The sequence below is a fragment of the Rhipicephalus microplus genome, chromosome 8 (assembly GCF_043290135.1).
Source record: "Rhipicephalus microplus isolate Deutch F79 chromosome 8, USDA_Rmic, whole genome shotgun sequence".
NCBI lineage: Eukaryota > Metazoa > Arthropoda > Arachnida > Ixodida > Ixodidae > Rhipicephalus > Rhipicephalus microplus.
The window spans coordinates 97,447,880-97,466,260 of NC_134707.1; the positions used below are offsets into that span (position 1 = coordinate 97,447,880).

An 18,381-nucleotide genomic window follows, 5' to 3' on the forward strand; every position below is an offset into this window, starting at 1 on the left:
TGACTTCTGTATATTCTACCTCCAATATGTTCATAATTTCAGATATAGGTACTTCGAATAAAAACATTGGCAGATTCCACGTACAGTGGGTATCGATGATAAGCGAAGGACGAATGACAAACGTAGATATGTCACTTTAAAATCAGCACAACGTTACGAGTTGGAGGTAAATGATGCCGTACCTGATTTCTATATTATGATTATTATGTTTGGATGTGTCGTTTACCTTAGTTATTTATTCACGTCACGTGATACCGAATGTAGTATATGTGGAGCTGGCGGAGAGGCGGCGAGCACGCTATGAGCGTGGTATGTTTTCATGTTGTTACATAGCGCGCGTGTCAGGATTATCATGTTTGCACGTAACACCAAATTAGTATACGTGGAGCTAGCGAACCGGCCACGATCGCTTCATGAAGGACTCAATATACTCCAATGTAGCGTTGACGCGCACGCACGCTGGGCACAGTGACCTTAGTAAACGCGAGCACTCTATAGTCTGACGCCAGGCGTGACCAGCGTCAGTTGGCGCGTCCCGACTGAACTGGTGCCAAACGTGACATGCTGCCTTTCGCGCCGATGCTATAGAGTAATATAACTCTATGCCGATGTGTTACCCAGACAACACTGCGTCTGCCTCATTTCGTGACAGAGGTACGCCAGACGCACTAAAACACGCATGCGTAAAAGCAACGCAGAACGGTGCGCGCCTGCGAGTATAAGGCAGGACCGACGCGTAGCGTGGCAACGCCGACGTGACACGATGAAATAAACGCCGGTGAGCACGCGCACCGTGTCATGTCGAAGTGTATTGGCACCTTGACTGTGGCATGTAGTCATGTTCTCACATGACACGCATCTCATCATTATGATGTTTGCACTAGACACATAACTTCGTCATCCACTGGCGTCACGTAATACCAATTTTGGCATATGTGAAGCTACTGAAACGGCCGTGACCACATCATGAGTGTGTTATGCAGTCGTGTTGTTACATGACACGCATGTCGTGATTATCATGTATGGGTGTGTCATTTACCTATGTTATCCGTTCGCATCGCGTAATACCAAGTTTGGTACACCTGAAGCTAGCGAAACGGCCACGAGCGCATAATGAGCACAGCATCTAATTATGTTGTTACGTGACACACATCTGAAGTTTATCATGTTTGCACCAGTGTCATACCTTCGTCATCCATTGACGTCCCGTAATACCAAGTTTGGGATGAGTGAATCTAGCGAGACGGCTACGAGCGCATTATGAGCGTGGAATATAGTCTTGTTGTTACATGACACTTTATACGTAACCATTTCGTTTGTCTCAGCAGTATTTACTGTTTATATTGTATGATGTGCAAAAGTAAGTAATGAAGAAAAAAATGTTGTTGCATGGCATGCATGTCATGATTTTGGTGCTAAAGTCTGTCGCTTGTGTTCGCCATGCAATCTTGTAATACCATACCAAATTTGCAACATGCCAACTTAACGAAACCACCTCAAGAGCTGTATGACCATGAAATGTAAATCATAACAGTCATGGCATACATGTCATGATTTTCATTTTATGACTAGCCAAATATGTTTTTCATACAGTCAAGTTTTGCCATACCAAGTTTGGTATTGATTCCATTATTCAAACAGACAGGACTGCTAAATGTCGTAGGCGGATAGATAGACAGATAGATGATAGATAGATAGATAGATAGATAGATAGATATTTAGATAGATAGATAGATAGATATATACGCTTAAAGTCGCCTAAATTCGCTAAGAAATGCTTCGCATTTAAATAGACGCCGAGGAATGGGATCTCCGTAACCCGCATAAAGAACAATTATTTTGTTGTTTGTACTTTATTGACGTACTTGCAGTAGGCAAATCAAGACAGTTTGAACAGGCCACACTAAAAGGCGCACACACTTCCCGCTCGTAACGACAGAGTTTAGGTGTCCATTTAGCAGAGAAAGTAGGCTAAAATAAAGAAGGCGTGTGAACGAGGACCAGTTGCGCTACAACGTTCTTCTCATACAGGCAAATCTTAAGTATCCTACAATTTTTTTGTTTATTGGGCATACATATTTTGCGCTTTTGTAGCGGCGCTACCCACAGGAAGTTGCTAATATTACAGTTATTGCCACCTCAAATTCAAGGGAGTTGTTTCGGCAACGCAAGCATGTTGCGGAGTGGTACGTCGGAGCCACTCTTTTAGCTTTTAAATTCATGGCACTTTTAGGCACGCGTTCTTAGTATATTAATAGGAGAAATAACCGTTAGGCAGATTGTGAAAATATGCCCCAACTCTTTAAGGAGACGCGGAATGGGAGGTTGCGTTCGTATGGCTCCTGTGTACGCGCAACTAAATCTGTGTTTCTAGAGTTTTTTTTCAAGTGTTCATAAACTGGTGCTCGCATCGGTTCCCAGACGTCATGAGGATCCCACAGATACCATATTTGACCACAGTGAGTGAGTTTTTGTCAAGTTAGGAACAGTTTTTTTCCTGAGGAGCGGTGCCCTCTTTAACCATAACAAGTGGCTTGGGAGACCGCACTTTTGCTGGGCTTGTTCTCGCATGTGGCCGCCGCTTCGGAGGCCCATGCGCGGAATTGTTTGCTCACGATGGAGTATGAAGTGCACGGAGAGGATATTTCAAAAGAAGGGTTTACTCAAGATAAAGGTTGGCAGTCCGCTGGGGCCAGAAGAGCTGGCGCCAAAAAACGCACTGCTGACTCTAACGCGCCATCGTCGCAACCGGGCGAAAGCCGCGGCAAATCAAGTGGCGCTGCGCTGAAGTCTAAAGTATTACGGGCGCAAAAGATGGCCTCCCTTCCACAAGACGACATCAAGATTGTGATTCGGTTGAGAGGTGAACTCAATATCTCCAAAATTGGCGCAGCTACAATGGCAGACGCAATACCAGTTGCTGCTGGCATAAGAAGATTTGTGCCAGGATACTCTATGCCCGAATTTGCTGCAAAATATTATATTTTCCAGTACTCCCAAGCACGAAAAGGCAGACCGATACGTTCGGATTAAGCAAATACTCATTGCAGGCAAGGTGCACGAGCTAAGTGCCTATGATACTGCCCCACACTCCACTTGCAAAGGGGTAATTCGCAACGTCCCGCTTCAAGACGGCCCTGACGTCATCAATGCGAACATTGTCAACAAAAATAATCCACTCGCCTTAGCAGCCAAGAGAATAGCCCAAACTGGCACGGGCATCATCGCTTTCGACAGGTATTGTGTACCGAACTTTGTCAGGTATGGACCAGTGCTGATGCAGTGCTCACTCTACCACAAGCAAATCGACGTATGTTATGCGTGTGGCCGTCTTGGTCGTCGCGCTGACGTGTGCCCCACTCCTGGTGACACGATTTGCCAAGGCTGTGGTGCTGCACGCCCTGAGAAGCAACATGTGTGCACCCCCAAGTTCAAACTCTGCGGTTGCCAGCATCTCACGGTTAGCAAAGACTGTGCTCAAAGGTTCAAGATCCCGTACATTGTGCGCCGTCGTCGCAGTTAGTGTGATGGCTGGTGCTGCGTCACCGTCCCCGCAACGTCACCTCGACACTGCGGACGAATTAGAGTCCTCGTCACCCACCACGGATGCTCAGCGAAAAGGACGCTCCCGTTCCAGGGGATGCTCGGGAGGCTGCTCCAGATCCAGGCGCAGTGGTGCCTCCACAGGATGTTCCGTCTCGCGCTCCAGGTCGACAGAACGTGCCCGGGAAGTTCGACTTCTCAGCCTCGCTCCACCTCAAGGAAGTGGCACGTTTCGTCGGGGCCAACCAGGTCCCGCTCCCGCACGCCAACCATCTGTAACAGCAAGACGCCGACGCTCTTCCGTGCCTGCAAGGCCCGAGAAAGACGTGAAACTACTACAGGTGACGAATCGAATCAAGGTTCTCCGCACGCGAGTGAGCTCTACGAGATGCGACGAGCTAACGAGCAGCCAAGGAAAGAAAACGCGCAGCTTAAGCAAGAAATGAGCAGGCTAGCTGCGGAGATGACGAAGATTAGAAAGCTCGCGTCTTCGCCCACTTCGGCGCAGCTCGCCCCTACCCCAGTCGCCATGGATACGTCTGAGGCACTTCACAGGCCTAGCGGAACCAAGCGTCGAGCGGTTGAGAACACACAAAAAGAAGAGGCGGTAAACTTACTGTCGGAACTCAAGGTTTCCTTCGTCAACATGCAGGTTACCTATGCGAAAATTCAAGAAGCTGTGGAGCACCCCATGATGGGATTAAGAACACTGAGTGAGCGCATAAGCAAGTTAAAAGAGGTCGATGTGAGGAGAGACCCCGGTCCGACTCCTTTGCAGTTCCAGCACAACGCAATGTGCTAGCGCCACCGACTGAGGGCGCGATCCTCCGGGCCGCTATAGCTGCTCAACTATCCCCTCAGCCTAAACATGAATTGTGTGGACGAAAACTTCGGAATCTGGCAATGGAACAGCGGTGGGTTTTCTTACAAAAAGCATATTCTACAGCAATATTTAATAACTCTCGATGTTAAGCCCCAAATCATCGCTGTTCAGGAAGTTGCGTTTGGCACCCCAATCAAACTCCACGGTTACCAAGTAACGTCATCTGGTTCAGGAGGTAGGGGAGTTGCCACACGTATCAGCAAAAGGTACAATTACCTATTGCATGATTTTGGTCTAGTTGCCGATGGCATTGAGTAGGTAATGACTGAAATTATAATGAACCCGCCCAAGAAGGGTCTTCGAAGAAATAGCCTTTTTAATCTCAATGTACACTGCAGTCCCAGTTATCGCAGGGTGAGAGCAACCTCTCTCCTCAAAAGGGCTGTGACCTTGGCCACTAGTTACGCCTTGTCGTCGCAGGGGATTTCTACGCCCGACACAGCGTGTGGGGATACATGCATGATACCCCCAAGGGACGCAAGCTATGGTAGACTGCGATAGAAGCCGACTTGATGGTTATCACTGACAAGGATTTCCCCACTAGAAGAGGTAACTTCACATGCCGGGATACCACCCTGAACCTCACTTTTGTGAAGAATATAAAGGTGGTCTAGTGGATCAACACGGTTCTAGACCTCGGAAGTGACCACTACGTCATCGAGGTATCCTTCGCAATTGCCCGCTTTAGGACGAAACAATTTAAGGTCTGGGACGTTTTTCGCAGTCAGGTTTGAGAGAGCACTGACAGCTGGGAAAGACTTTGAAGGATGGTACAAAGGAATCACAGATGACGCCACGGCAGCGACCAAGAAAGTCGTCACTGACCTCGATGTTGAAAACATGGACAGCCGGTCGGCCCACCTACTAGAAGGCAAGCAAGCCCCACCCACGAGGTGAAAGGGACAAAAGCATAACAAGACGTTCCGCAAGAAGGTTTCAGAGGTTAACAGGGAGTTCGAGGAGCACTGCAAAACCTTGTGTAAACAACAATGGCATGACCTCTGCGAGAGGATCGAGGGTCAGCTCAGATCTAGGAAGAGCTGGGGTCTTCTCAAACACCCTCTCGATCAGGGCAGCATCACGTCCAGCCAGAGATGATCCCTCGTGCAAGCCAACCATCTTGCTACTGACTCTACCCCGGACAAATTGGCTGTCAACAAGCTTATAGAAAAGTATCTGCGAGTTGCGGATAGCTCTGCACCTACACAGTTTCCCGACTACGCGGGGAGCGACGTGCCGGAGTTAGACCAGGGCTACACTGTGGCCGAGATATGGCAGGCTCTTTCCTCCCTAATTGCCAAATCCGCCCCTGGTCCTGATGGCATAACGAATAAGATGCTGAAGAATCTTGATGTTGACTACATCGAATTCCTTACGGAAAAGAATAATGAGGTGTGGCGCAGTGGGGCGGTCCCCGCACAGTGGAAGACGGCCTGCACAGTTTTAATTCCGAAACCTGGTAAAGCACCAAAAATACATAATCTAAGACCAATTTCCTTAACTTCCTGCGTCGGTAAGGTCGCAGAGCACGCCCTTCCAAACCGACTCAAGGTGCACTTCGAGACCAATGACATGTACATCCACAATTAATTGGTTTCAGAGCAGGTCTCTCGACAAAGGTTACTATGAAGCTGATAAAGCATCAGCTATTCGACCGGAGCACGGGAGATACCAGAGCCATTTTTGGCTTAGACCTGGCGAAAGCTTTCGACAACGTTTCTCACGAATTTGTTCTCCAGTCTATTGCCAGCCTAGGGCTAAGGAAGAGGGTCTACGACTTCGTGAGATCCTTTCTTTGCCAGAGCACTACCGAGCTCAAGATCAAAGGGTTCTTCTCGCGAAAGATCAACCTCAGTTCACGCGGCACGCCTCAGGGCTCAGTCATTTCACCAACACTATTCAACATCGCGATGATCGGGCTCTCCAAGGAACTCGCGAAGATTCAAGGAATCAATCATACCATCCAGGCAGATGATATAACCTTCTGGTGCACCGGTGGGAGTGATGGTAAAGTTGAAGAAGCCATGCAGCGCGCAATCAATGTGACCGAACATTTCCTCCGTCCCACCAGTCTCAGGTGCTCCTCATCGAAGTCTGAACTTCTTCTCATCAAGAAAAGACCCCGAGGTGGCGGCCACCGTGACTGAAAACCTGCGTCTCAAAGTGAAATACGGCTTTTCACTGGTGACGGTTCTGCAGTGCCCAGAGTAGATTCGCTCCGAATATTGGGAATGTATATCGAGTCCAACGGCGCTAACGGAGCTGCACTCAGACAGATTACTACCAAGGTGGAAAGTGCTCTCGACCTCATCTGGAGGATCACCAACAGACTCCGGGGAATCAAGGAATACAATCTCATACGCATCATACATGCGTTTGTACTCTGCCACCTTTCGTACTCGGTGGCCATGTATAATTGGCATGTTGCAGAAAGAAGTAAGCTCAATTCCCTCATAAGAAAGGTCTTCAAGCTCGCGCTCGGGTTGCCCGTAAGCACTCGCACTGAAAACCTTTTCAAGCTCGGTGTTCACAATACACTCGAAGAGATAATCGAGGCGCAATAGTGCTCGCAGCTGCTCAGGCTTTCCGGAACCGAATCAAGCCACAAAATACTCAATGATTTGGGCCTCAACTGTATTGACCAGTGCCCTGATTCCATGCAGATTCCAAGAAACATCAGGTCTCAACTGTGCATCGCACCAATTCCCCGCAATATGCACCCTGCGCACAACGTCGGTCGGTGTAGGGCCAGGGGTAGAGCTCTGCTCGAGCACTTCCATAGCAAACCCACTGATGCAAGCTTTGTGGATGCTGCGCCGTATACCCACACAAGAGGTATTCGCTGTTGCCATCGTCGACTCAAATTCTAGGCTCACTTGCTCCACCACGGTACGTACATCGAAGGCCGTGATAGCCTAACAGGTTACAATCTCGCTGGCTATGCTAGATAGTCGCACAGAGTCAATAAACAACGACTCCAAGGCGGCTATCAAAGCCTACGAAACCGGAATGGTAGCCTCTAAGGCCCTCCACATTCTCCAAAGCGTCAATAGTATCACGTCCCTTTCTCTCACTTGTTTTCCCGCTCACCTGGGCTGGATTGAGGGCTCTACCTCTAACCCGGATGAGGGCGTACATGAGGTCGCGTGAGGACTCACTGATTACGCCACCTCCGCAGTTCCTCTGCCTCGCTGCGAACCCCGAACTTACGTTCAATGAAATAACAAACACTTCTTTCTGTCAAGAAGGGCATTCCCTTTCCCACATCCTGCCTTGTGCAGGGCGCACACAGACACCCTAAGACTATTGCAAGCCAGTGCGTATTCTAACCTTCAGGTTCTTTATGCCATCTACCCTGAACGGTATCCATGTGCGGATTGCCCCGTTTGTGGACCGTTAGCCACATTCAATCATGTGTTGTGGGAATGTGAAGCCATTGACCCCGCCCTCAGCGAGGACAGATGGGCTGCGGTCTTACGCAGCCCCGAAGTTAAGATCAAAAACTGGCCGTTCAGTGTGCCCGTGAATGGGCCGCCAAGCTCGGCTTGACGGTTCCTACATAGAATTAGCCGGGTGGCGCGGGGTCTCCCCTGCGTCTTCTCAGGACAAAAATAATGTTTTAATCAATCAATCAATCACCACCTCTCCAAGGGAAATTGTGAATATAAATGAATTGCGTAGCGTTCATAACGGCGTTTCGTACGTGAGAACTAGCGTTAGATGTGTGATAGTTTCTTTTTTTTCTTCTTACACCGTGCAGTCAATAGTGCCGTTCACCGCATGTGAAGTTTTTCTTTTGAGAAACACGGTGTTTCCAGCTCAAATAGCTAGCGTGCACGGTCATAAACGCTACAGAAAGGCTGGCCGGACAAACGCTATAAACGCGTTTCACACGCACTGCATTTAGGTGGTGGCAAGTCACGTTCAACTCAAGAAGGTGGGGGCTCCGGTTGCTAAGGGCGAGGATAAGTGCGCGCACCGCAGCTGTTGCTGACAGCTGCCGACACCGAAGCTTGACATGGGGGGGGCTCCGGTTGCTAGGGTCAGGCACAGCCACAGCTGTTGATATGGCAGAGGGCAGTGAACGAATGCTGATGGACGCCTGACATAGCCCGACTAAGAAATGATTTCGCATTTTAAAAAGAAACTGGTAGTATGGGCAAACAAAGACATCCATGATTTATAGACCACTTGCAGAAACGATGGCAACGCTAGGCGGCGGCGTCCATGGTAAAGGAAGAAACGACAACAATAAGCGTGCGTCCGCCATGCTTCGTTCTTGTCTATTCCACCTTCGTTATTGCAGTGGCTTCCCATGCGACTGTTTTCCCTACTACCGGGTGGGAAAGTGGTCTTTCTAGCTTTCCGCCTATAAAAAAGGGGGGCTAGTTGAGTTTTACCGAAGCAAGTTAACGGCAGATCAATACGACCGCTGCAACAACTTCAGCGTTGAATCGCATGGGACGCAGCTTCCATATCCAAGAATGGAGCCCAGTGGACCCACGCTTTTTGTTGTCGTTTCTTCCTTTACCATGGATGCCGCCACCCAGTGTTGCTGTCATTTTTGCAATGGGTCTACATCAGGTAGTTTTCGCGTCACGCGCAATATTTTGCAGATGGAGAAAATACTGCAACGTAGAGATGTGTGTGATAGTGTTTTTATTATGCTTACATAATAAAAACACACAATAGCTTACGCTTTAAAATCTATTTCATGTATCAAACCCACTTCGCAGCACTTGCTTCTGAATGCGTGTAACTAGGTATTCGAACATAAACACTTGCGTAAGTTGCGTACTAGCATCTGTGGGCACACAGAGCTTTAGGAAATAGCCTAATAAGTTTGTGCAATATTTTTCCCATATTTTGCAAAATTAATTGAAAGAAATGTTCTTTCGAAATATATAAAAATTATAAGTGATTCCCTTGAACCTTACGCACGTTAATATTTATCTGAAAAACTAAAGAGAGAAGTTTCTTACGTTTGAAAAGAACTTGAAAACGTGCTTTCAGTTTCTACGTTAGATGCTGGTAAATGAGGTGACCGGAAGTTTTCTAGGGTATAACGCTTTTGACCTTGAAACCGTCTATAAGTGAGAAGATAGAGTGATGTGAATAAACCTTTAGTGTTCGCTTATGATCATTCTATGAGTTGTTACACCTACTATATTACTTTCTGCAGTTTATGCACTCCAAGGTCATCTACCTAAACTTATCTACGATGAATTATCCTGATATAAATTGCATTAAAGAATATCGAGTAACGTGGAACCACAGTGCTCGGTTAATGACTAAGATGATGTGGATCGGCTTCTCAACTGGTGATTGGTGAGTCGTTCTTACTTTACTGACGCTATAGTGCTAATATGCACTAGTATAATTTCATTAGAGATGAGCAAAACGTGAACGTAATACGAAGAATTTACTTTGGTTCACGCGAGGTTGTTTTTCATAATTAGCGGAGCATTGTGTGTTGGCCAGTTGCTCGTGGTTTAACGAATAGTGAAGTTCATTTGCTGCTCAAAAATATAACAGCACAAATCTGAACAAAAAAGATTGTTTGGTACATGATGCTCGCGTAAACTAAGGGCTTATTTATGAATCAGCTTGCATAACGACAAAAATCATCACTATCCCACAATCTGTTATCCTAAACAAGAAAGAAAAATAAGTTTTCCGCAAATACATCGCCACTGCCTCATGCGCTCAAGATAATAACACGCGCATGTGTTGTAATCCTGAATAATGCATACCATTTCGTGTATAACAGATTCAAGGAGCAAGCACGCACAATGACACATATTCGTTAGGTACGCAAGCTTCACTTTTCCATGCGCTGTCGTATTACAATACCTTCCGCCCAGCGAACTCCCTATAATGATGGGATTGAACTGGCGCTCCCACCCGAGTGTAGAGTGTGTGCTGGCATCTGTTTCGTCACATTATAGCGGTACTTCTTGAGCCTCTCGTTCAGGCGTCTGCCCTTCTGGCGGATACCCTTTTTTCACACGCCAGCAGAATGAAGTGTTCCAAGGTCCCCACGCATTCCACTAATCACGAGCAGCGCATGTGGGTGGCTGCAGGTCTAACAACGTTCACTGCCTTGCCTATCTCGAACAATTTTGGAGGCACAAAAAGTACTGGAACACCCGCCTGATTACGCTTGCTTCCGAGGTTGTGGAAATGTATTTGTAATATATAATCACGCCGAAAGTATTCATAAGTTTGTCTAAGGTATCTATAGCAAATCATAGCTTTGCTTATTTCATCAGTAGGATTCGATTTATTGCTTACAGAAGAGACGTAAAATATTCATCGCGTCTGAGGCATTCTACTTCGATAAAAAAGGAGTTTTGTATTTTTTTAAGAGCGCAAGACTGTTTTTGTGTGAACTACTATAAAATGCGCGACGTCCACTGTATTAACTAGTTAGTATTGAGTCATTTTAAAAGAATGTAACTGCTTCTAGTTGTCCGGCTATAATTTCTATCAAATGTGTGTTTGGGATAAGAGCGAACCTAAGAAAGGAAACTTTGTGCACTTACAAGATCGTGCCTCAATGTAAGTTACAAATGATGCAACAAGATGTAGAACAATAAAAAAAACTTCTGATTTATTTTAGTACCATCTTTAGTACACTGAATAATATAATGAACTCCTTGATATGTCTGGCAACTCCTTAAACCTATATGTCTTTTTGAGGCGTTCATAAACGGCCTTGTGAGATTTGGATATACAAATGTTGCTAAGCACTGGCGCGATAAAAGAAAGAAACGAGATGCCGATGTGTTGTAAAATCATGAAATAATTGCTATCTGCATAGGCAGACTTCACTAAAAAGAAAGGAATTTCATGAAATCTGTCTAGTGCATTGCTGTCGCAAGGTAGACCGGAACCTGCCCAAAAGCCTGAATGCAATATTTTGCACATGCCATTACGCCACCAGTATAAAACTATAAGGGTTTTAAATTGCGATAGAAAAGACCCACGTGAGTGAGGTCCAGTTAATTTATAAGAACTTCGTCACCTTGGAATTTTTCTTAAGTAAGATTCGTCACTCTTTAGTAGGAAATAATTATTTTAGACATATAGAAGACGCTGCTGCCTAGTCTCTTATTCTGAAAGATCAACCCAGAGAGGGCCACCCAGTTTATGGAACTTTTCTATATAAAAACAATTGAATGACGCTTTATAGCTATTCTTTGGCGCCTGCGAGCTTGTTGAAGAGAAGGTTATTGCAACGTACTCTAACCTAATTTTTTAATAATTGTTTACATAATTGAGAGTGCTTGTAAGAAATGGGAGCCGTATTTTTCTGAATTTTTTCCAACAATTTCGCATTTTGGCAGTACTGAGATAAGTTCTTGTTTCACAAACTGCATTTTCACCGAAAACTGTAAATAATCAGGTGGCAGTTGCTGTTCGGGACAGATTGATGGGGACGTGTACCAAAAATTTACCGCCAGTGTTTTATGCGTCCTAGCCTGATTAGTGGTTTACCACTTTTCATGCAAATGACAAACTTAGAACTGTAGTTTTTTATTATAAGCTGCTGCACTTATTCTAAAATGCTCATATTACTAGCGCTCATACTATTTATATCCCTTATTATAACCTCATTCCTCTTGCAAAGAAGCATCATTTTGTCCCAATTCAGTTGACTGTGGCGACACACTGCGCATGAACTGGCGCAGCCTGTGTGACTCGGCCGCATGCTGCGACGCACGTCTAGTGAGTGACGACACCACTACACTGTCACCGAGGGGTGACGTCATCACCTGTGGCTATGAACCCAAGGTGCCAAGCTTGTAAGATAATCGTTGTTCTCTAACCGTTCGAGCGCAGCGTTGACATATTCACCGCGCTGCTGCTACCATGCTGATATTTTGTTTCATGTAGGGATGCGTCCTTTCATTGAGGCAGCATCCTACATCTCGTATTCCGAAAACCTAACTAACCGCACCGCCATGGCAGACTCAGAAGCCCTCTCCACTCTGCGCCAGCAAGTACAACTTGCCCAGAAACACAGATTGGGGTGCACGTTAAAGAACCCCAGGTGGTCGAAATTTCCGGAGCCCTTCACTATGGCATCTTTCATAGTCATGTGGTGGTCTGGCATGTTCAACCCCAAATATCAATCAAGTGGCCCAGAAACTGCAGGCTGAGATACAGGTGCTATAGATGCAGCCCGTAACCACTGAACTACAGCCGCCCGATGATTCCGCTGCACCCGGCTTGGGCCACACTCCCCAAACCTCTGCGGACCCGGTCGTGGTCAACACAGGTGCTGATGCTACCACAACCGTTGCCAGCCTGTACGTCTGCCATGTCACTGTCAAGCTGTCACCACACTTGGTCGAACCACCCGAAGTATGGTTCACCGAGGTTGAGGCCCTGCTTTTCTTGGCAGGCATAACACACGAACGGATCCCACTACGATTACGTCATCACTAGCCTGAACGCTTGAGGAGCACCACCTATATTTTCGGTGCCAGCGGAATGGTCGAACGTTTCCACCGACAGTTCACAGCCGCCATTATGTGCCACCAGACTCAACCTGGCTTGAGGTCATCCCAGCTGTCATCCTCGGACTCCGCACCGCCTTCAAGCCAGACATCTACACTACCCCGGCAGAGGTCGTATAACGGGAACCACTTTGTGTCCCTGGTGAATTTCTCATAGCACTGCCAGATCAGACTACGATGTCAAATCCCGCCGACTTCGTCGCCAGGTTCCGACGCACCATCACCTTACGTTATGTACCTGCAGCCCACCACGGCAAACCTGCACCTTTTGGGTTTAAGGAGCAATCATCATGCACACATGCTTTCCTTTGCGATGACACCATCAGCAGTTTGTTTCAGCCAAGTACGCCGCCATAAATTTATTTGGGAAGGGTGAGGGGCACCAGTTTTACTTCGAGATAGGCACCCTCCTAAAATAGCTATTTTCAATTGATTGATTGACTGATATGTGGGGTTTAACCTCCAAAAACCGCCATGTGATTGATGTCATAATGGAGCGCTCTGGATATTCAGACCACCCATTTCTGGACCATTTATTCATTTATTTAACTCAGAATACCATCAGGGCCAGAAGCATTATAGAGGGGAGTGGTACATTTAAAAGAAACACAATACAAACTTTGTTCTGTAGATGCAATGTTAGCTAAAATTTAACAGTACAAGCTTTAACTATTCAAGCGAGAATAAGCCTGTTGATGATAATGCGTATAAACAAAGTAAAACAAGTAGCATTAGCAGTTTTGACTAACCAAACAAGAATCAGTTTCCCAAGAGAAGAATCACATAATTGGTTAGTTGCATAACAGTATACTTGAGCTTAAAACGTAAAGAAAATGAGAATGATGGGCAATAGACCTGATTGATCCTGTAAGATTTTTCCCGTCTTGAGAGGTTTGGGGAATGATGACTCATAACATGTGTCACAAAACGAGCGCTCAAAAAAGGGCACGCTGCCGAATTCTCGCGACGAAGCGCCGAGAGGTCAACAATAAAAAAAAAACAAGCATCCAGAGACCCCCCCCCCCCCGTGCGCGCGTCTCTCGCTCCTCGAAAGCGTGGATCGTGTCGGCGGCCCAGCAGGCCCTAGAAGATTCTAGATGGAAAGGGGCGTGGTGATGCCGGGTTGAGTCACCCGTCACGGACGGCCTTCGAACCGTCTCGCCCTCTCCCCAGCCTTCGCTGCGTATCGCGCCGACGAAATGACGACAACTTTCTGGAATCTCGCGCGGAAGGTGTTTAATCGAGCAGCCGAAATGAGAGATCAGGAGAAGACGGAAGTTAGCGCCAGAGCGCGTAGGGATTCCGCCGTGTAGTCGGCAAAGGTTTTGTCCATAGAGACAAAGCAGGAGAAGAAGATGATTTCCACCTGAGGGGTGACGACTCGAGCTACAGGCAAGAGTGTGTGTTTACCACTATTTAGCGAAGACGCGTGGCAACAGCTGCGTGTGTGAAGCCGACGTGTTTCCGGCGAAGAAGTTTGAAGCTTGGAGAGTGGCCAATTGAAGACACGAAGTTTCCTAGAAGAGAAACTTCGGCGAGGTTTCCTGGAAGAGAAACTTCAGAGGCAGCGAACGACAACAACGCTGGACTTTGAGTGAGTGATTCTCGGAAGAGTATCATCCAGACTTTTGTTCCAAGAACATCGGACTGAATAGGCTTTCCATCTCTTTAGTCTTTAAGTGTCTTGGTTGTTCAATGCATGCGACTGCATTGTAGTGCGTATTGTTGTCTGTGTCCGTTGTTTCGAGTGTGGCTGATTGTACTGTGTAGTACGTTGTTTGATTGGTGACATATTGTATGCAACTATTGTGGAGTGTGCATTCTTGTGCATTGTTTTTTTTTGATCTGCCATTTTTGAGAATAGAATTTTTGTTTTGTTTATCAACTCTTGGCTCTGACTTGTTCTTTGGGCCACAGCCGGCGTCCGCTGGCGCGCCAAAAAGGACCACTTCTGAGTTGTGCACGCTTTCGTGGTGCGGTTCGGGGGGCCGATACTTCGGCCCTTGGAATTAGCTCAGCAATTGCCTCCCGAATTAACGCGAACTGTGACAATAAAACTGGCGTCCGCGCAGGACCTTTTGGTGCACAGTGTGTCCAAAGTAGTGAGAAAGAGCCTCGAAATGTTGAGAGTGCTATCGGAACGATTTTGTGTGTTGTTCAGCGTTCGCGCTAACGAGTGCAGGGGAGTGTTCCGATAGACTGATTTAGGCAGATACTTTTTACACGGGGCAAGACTTTATTTGCGAGACACCATGGATCTCGAAAAGTTAGTCGCTATTGGTGAGAAGATGGGTCTTTCTGGCGCCGAACTACGGAAGTGGGTCGCCCAGAAGGAAAAAGAAGAAAAAGAAAGGGCCAAAGAAGAAAAGGCAGCTGAGCTGGAAAAAGAAAGGTTTGCGCTCCAAAGAGCCAAAGCGGAAAGAGAAGCTGAGTTGGAGAGAGAAAAGTTGGCAGCTGAAAGGGCGAGAGAAGGAAGACAAGCAAAGGAGCGACAGCTGAGAGAAGAAAGAGAGGCAAAGGAGCGACATCGGAAAGAGGAAAGAGAAAAAAGGGAACGGCAGCGGCAGCACGAGATGGAACTCGAGCGGCTCCGTTTGCAACAGCGAAGTGAAACTCCCGTCCAAGCTAGAGTTGAAAGCAGCGAACGGGAAGATCATGGCTTCCCCTTGAACCCAAGCAAGCTGCTCGTAGCGTTTGATGAAAGGAAGGACGACCTTGACGCGTACCTTCACAGATTTGAGACGATTGCAAGGAGCCAGAATTGGCCGGAAAATCAATAGGCAACTGCTTTGAGTACTTGCTTGAGTGGTGAAGCGCTCAGTGTGTACGGTAGGCTGACGCCGACCGATGCAGCCAAGTATGCAAAGCTGAAAACTGCTTTGCTGAAGCGATTTAGATTCATTGTGGAAGGATTCCGGGACAGGTTTCGGACAGGAAAGCCAGCTGATGGTGAGACGGCTACGCAGTATGCCACCCGGCTTAGCCAATATTTTGACAGATGGATTGAACTTTCCGGGACAGCGCAGGAGTACGATTAGCTTAGAGAGCTCCTAATTAGAGAACAATTTCTTACTAGTTGCCACCCAAGCTCGACGCTGTACTTGAAAGAGAGGAGAGCTAAGTCACTTGAAGACATGCTTTAATTAGCTGACCAATTCTTGGAAGCGCAAGGTGGCACTAATTTGGCCAATGTCAAGAAGGAGTGTCCTGAAGATTCGAGAAATTCGGCACCCGAACAAAAGAAGCGTGCACAGGAGAGTGTTCCGCGATGTTTCCTGTGTAACCGAGTGGGTCATCGCGCGAACAGCTGTCGTACTAACTTTACGAGCCCTACGGTAGTGAAATGTTTCAAGTGTGGTCAGACTGGGCACAAAGCAGACGCATGTCGTAACGGAGCGAGTCAAACTCACCAGGTATCCTGTGTTCTAGCAGCACCGAAATCTCATGGTGATGCCGTCACCGACGGATTCATAGAATTAAAAAATGGGGAGAAAATTCCTACTGTGGGTGCTGTAATGACAAAACAACCAACCGGTGTTACGAAAGGAATGCCAACGCGGTCTGGAAAAGTTGCGGGCAAGAAGGTTACGGTGTTAAGAGATACCGGCAGCTGCACTGTTATCGTGCGGAGAAATTTAGTACGGGAAAGGGAGTTAACAGGAAAAACGAAACCAGTTCGCCTAATTGACAGTACGGTTCGGATGCTTCCCGAAGCAGAGATTGAGGTTGAAACTCCGTACTTCAGCGGGAAGGTTAACGCTCTATGCATGACGACCCCCCTGTACGACCTCGTCATCGGAAACATCGACGGGGCGCGAGGGCCGAATGATCCAGAATGTTTAGGGGAAGACCCGAAGATGGAGCTTCCGCTGACACAGGTACCGCGAGATACAGCGGAGAAAAATCCCGTGAAGGATCTCACTCGAGCCCAAGGTGAAGCTTGGGCGCCAGATACAGCGAATAAAAAGATGATCGTGTTGAATGAGTTCACGTGCTGGGCAGGTGGACTTACGTCAGTACGACCTCAACCGACCGACAGTGTAAAGATGATGGAGTCGGCAAGCGAGGCCCAATGTCGTGACATGAACAAGCGGGTGAATAACCGGACATGATCAGTCGAGCGTCACGACCCGATAACAATGTCGGAAGTGACAACGATGGCTGAGACGCCGCCTCAGATACCGTCGTTGGTAGGGGCTCGCCGGAACAAAACGAGCGAAAACCATAAAAAGCGATCGATAGAGCACCGCAAAAAAGGGCACAAGCGCCGCTCGAAATGCACCGGATAAGTGCTGAGGTCGAATCAGAATGTGTTTGGCAGTGCTGAGGGCCATATGTTGTGTTAATGTTGTGTTATCCCGTGTCACAAGTGTCGAAGTGTTTGTGCTGTGACGTGATGTAGAGTATTGCACAATTGTTGTATTGACAGACCTTTGTACGTTTGTATTGCTTGAAGTAGGTGATGGAGTATTGTATTCATGTACCTGTGTCTATATTCTATGTGTTGTGAGATTGCATTGTAATGTACAATTGCATTGAGTGATCTATTGTGAATGTGACGTGTCATGAGCGACGGACTATGCTACAGTCTTTGAGAGCGTGGGGACTGTTCGCGCTCATTTGTGGGGTTTTGAATATTATGAGATAATATTCCTAAAGTGGGAGGCAGTGTCACAAAACGAGCGCTCAAAAATGGGCACGTCGCGCCGAGAGGTCAACGATAAAAAAGAAAGAAAACAAGCATCCAGAGACCCCCCCCCCCAGGCGCGCGTCCATCGCCCCTCGGAAGCATGGATTCACCGACGGGCCTCCTCGTGTCGGCGGCCGAGCAGGCCCTAGAAGATTCTAGATGGAAAGGGGCGTGGTGATGCCGGGTTGAGTCATCCGTCGCGGACGGCCTTCGAACCATCTCGCCCTCTTTCCAGCCTTCGCTGCGTATCGCGCCGACGAATTGATGAGAACTTTCTGGAATCTCGCGCGGAAGGTATTTAATCGAGCAGCCGAGATGAGAGATCAGGAGAAGACGGAAGTTAGTGCCAGAGCACTTAGGGATTCTGCCGTTTAGTCGGCGAAGGTTTTGTTCGTAGAGACAAAGCAGGAGAACAAGATGATTTCCACCTGAGGGGTGACGACTCGAGCTACAGGCAAGAGTGTGTGTTTACCGCTATTGAGCGAAGACGCGTGGCAACAGCTGCGTGTGCGAAGCCGACGTGTTTCCGGCAAAGAAGTTTGAAGCTTGGAAAGTGGCCAATGGAAGACGCGAGGTTTCCTGGAAGAGAAACTTCGGCGAGGTTTCCTGGAAGAGAAACTTCAGGGGCAGCGGAACGACAACAACGCTGGACTTTGAGTGAGTGATTCTCGGAAGAGTATCATCCAGACTTTTGTTTCAAGAACTTCGGACGGCATAGGTTTTTTATCTCTTTAGTCTTT

General features: G+C 47.4%; 1 protein-coding gene across 1 annotated transcript in view; it reads left to right on the top strand.

Moving 5' to 3' along the window:
- The window catches only part of LOC119184082 (uncharacterized), a 58,088-nt gene that overhangs the window by 14,303 nt on the left and 25,404 nt on the right, over positions 1 to 18,381 (top strand). The window contains exon 3 of the mRNA XM_075872398.1: positions 9,609 to 9,754. Coding sequence (XP_075728513.1) covers positions 9,609 to 9,754 — 146 coding nt within the window. The remainder of the gene's footprint in view (positions 1 to 9,608; positions 9,755 to 18,381) is intronic.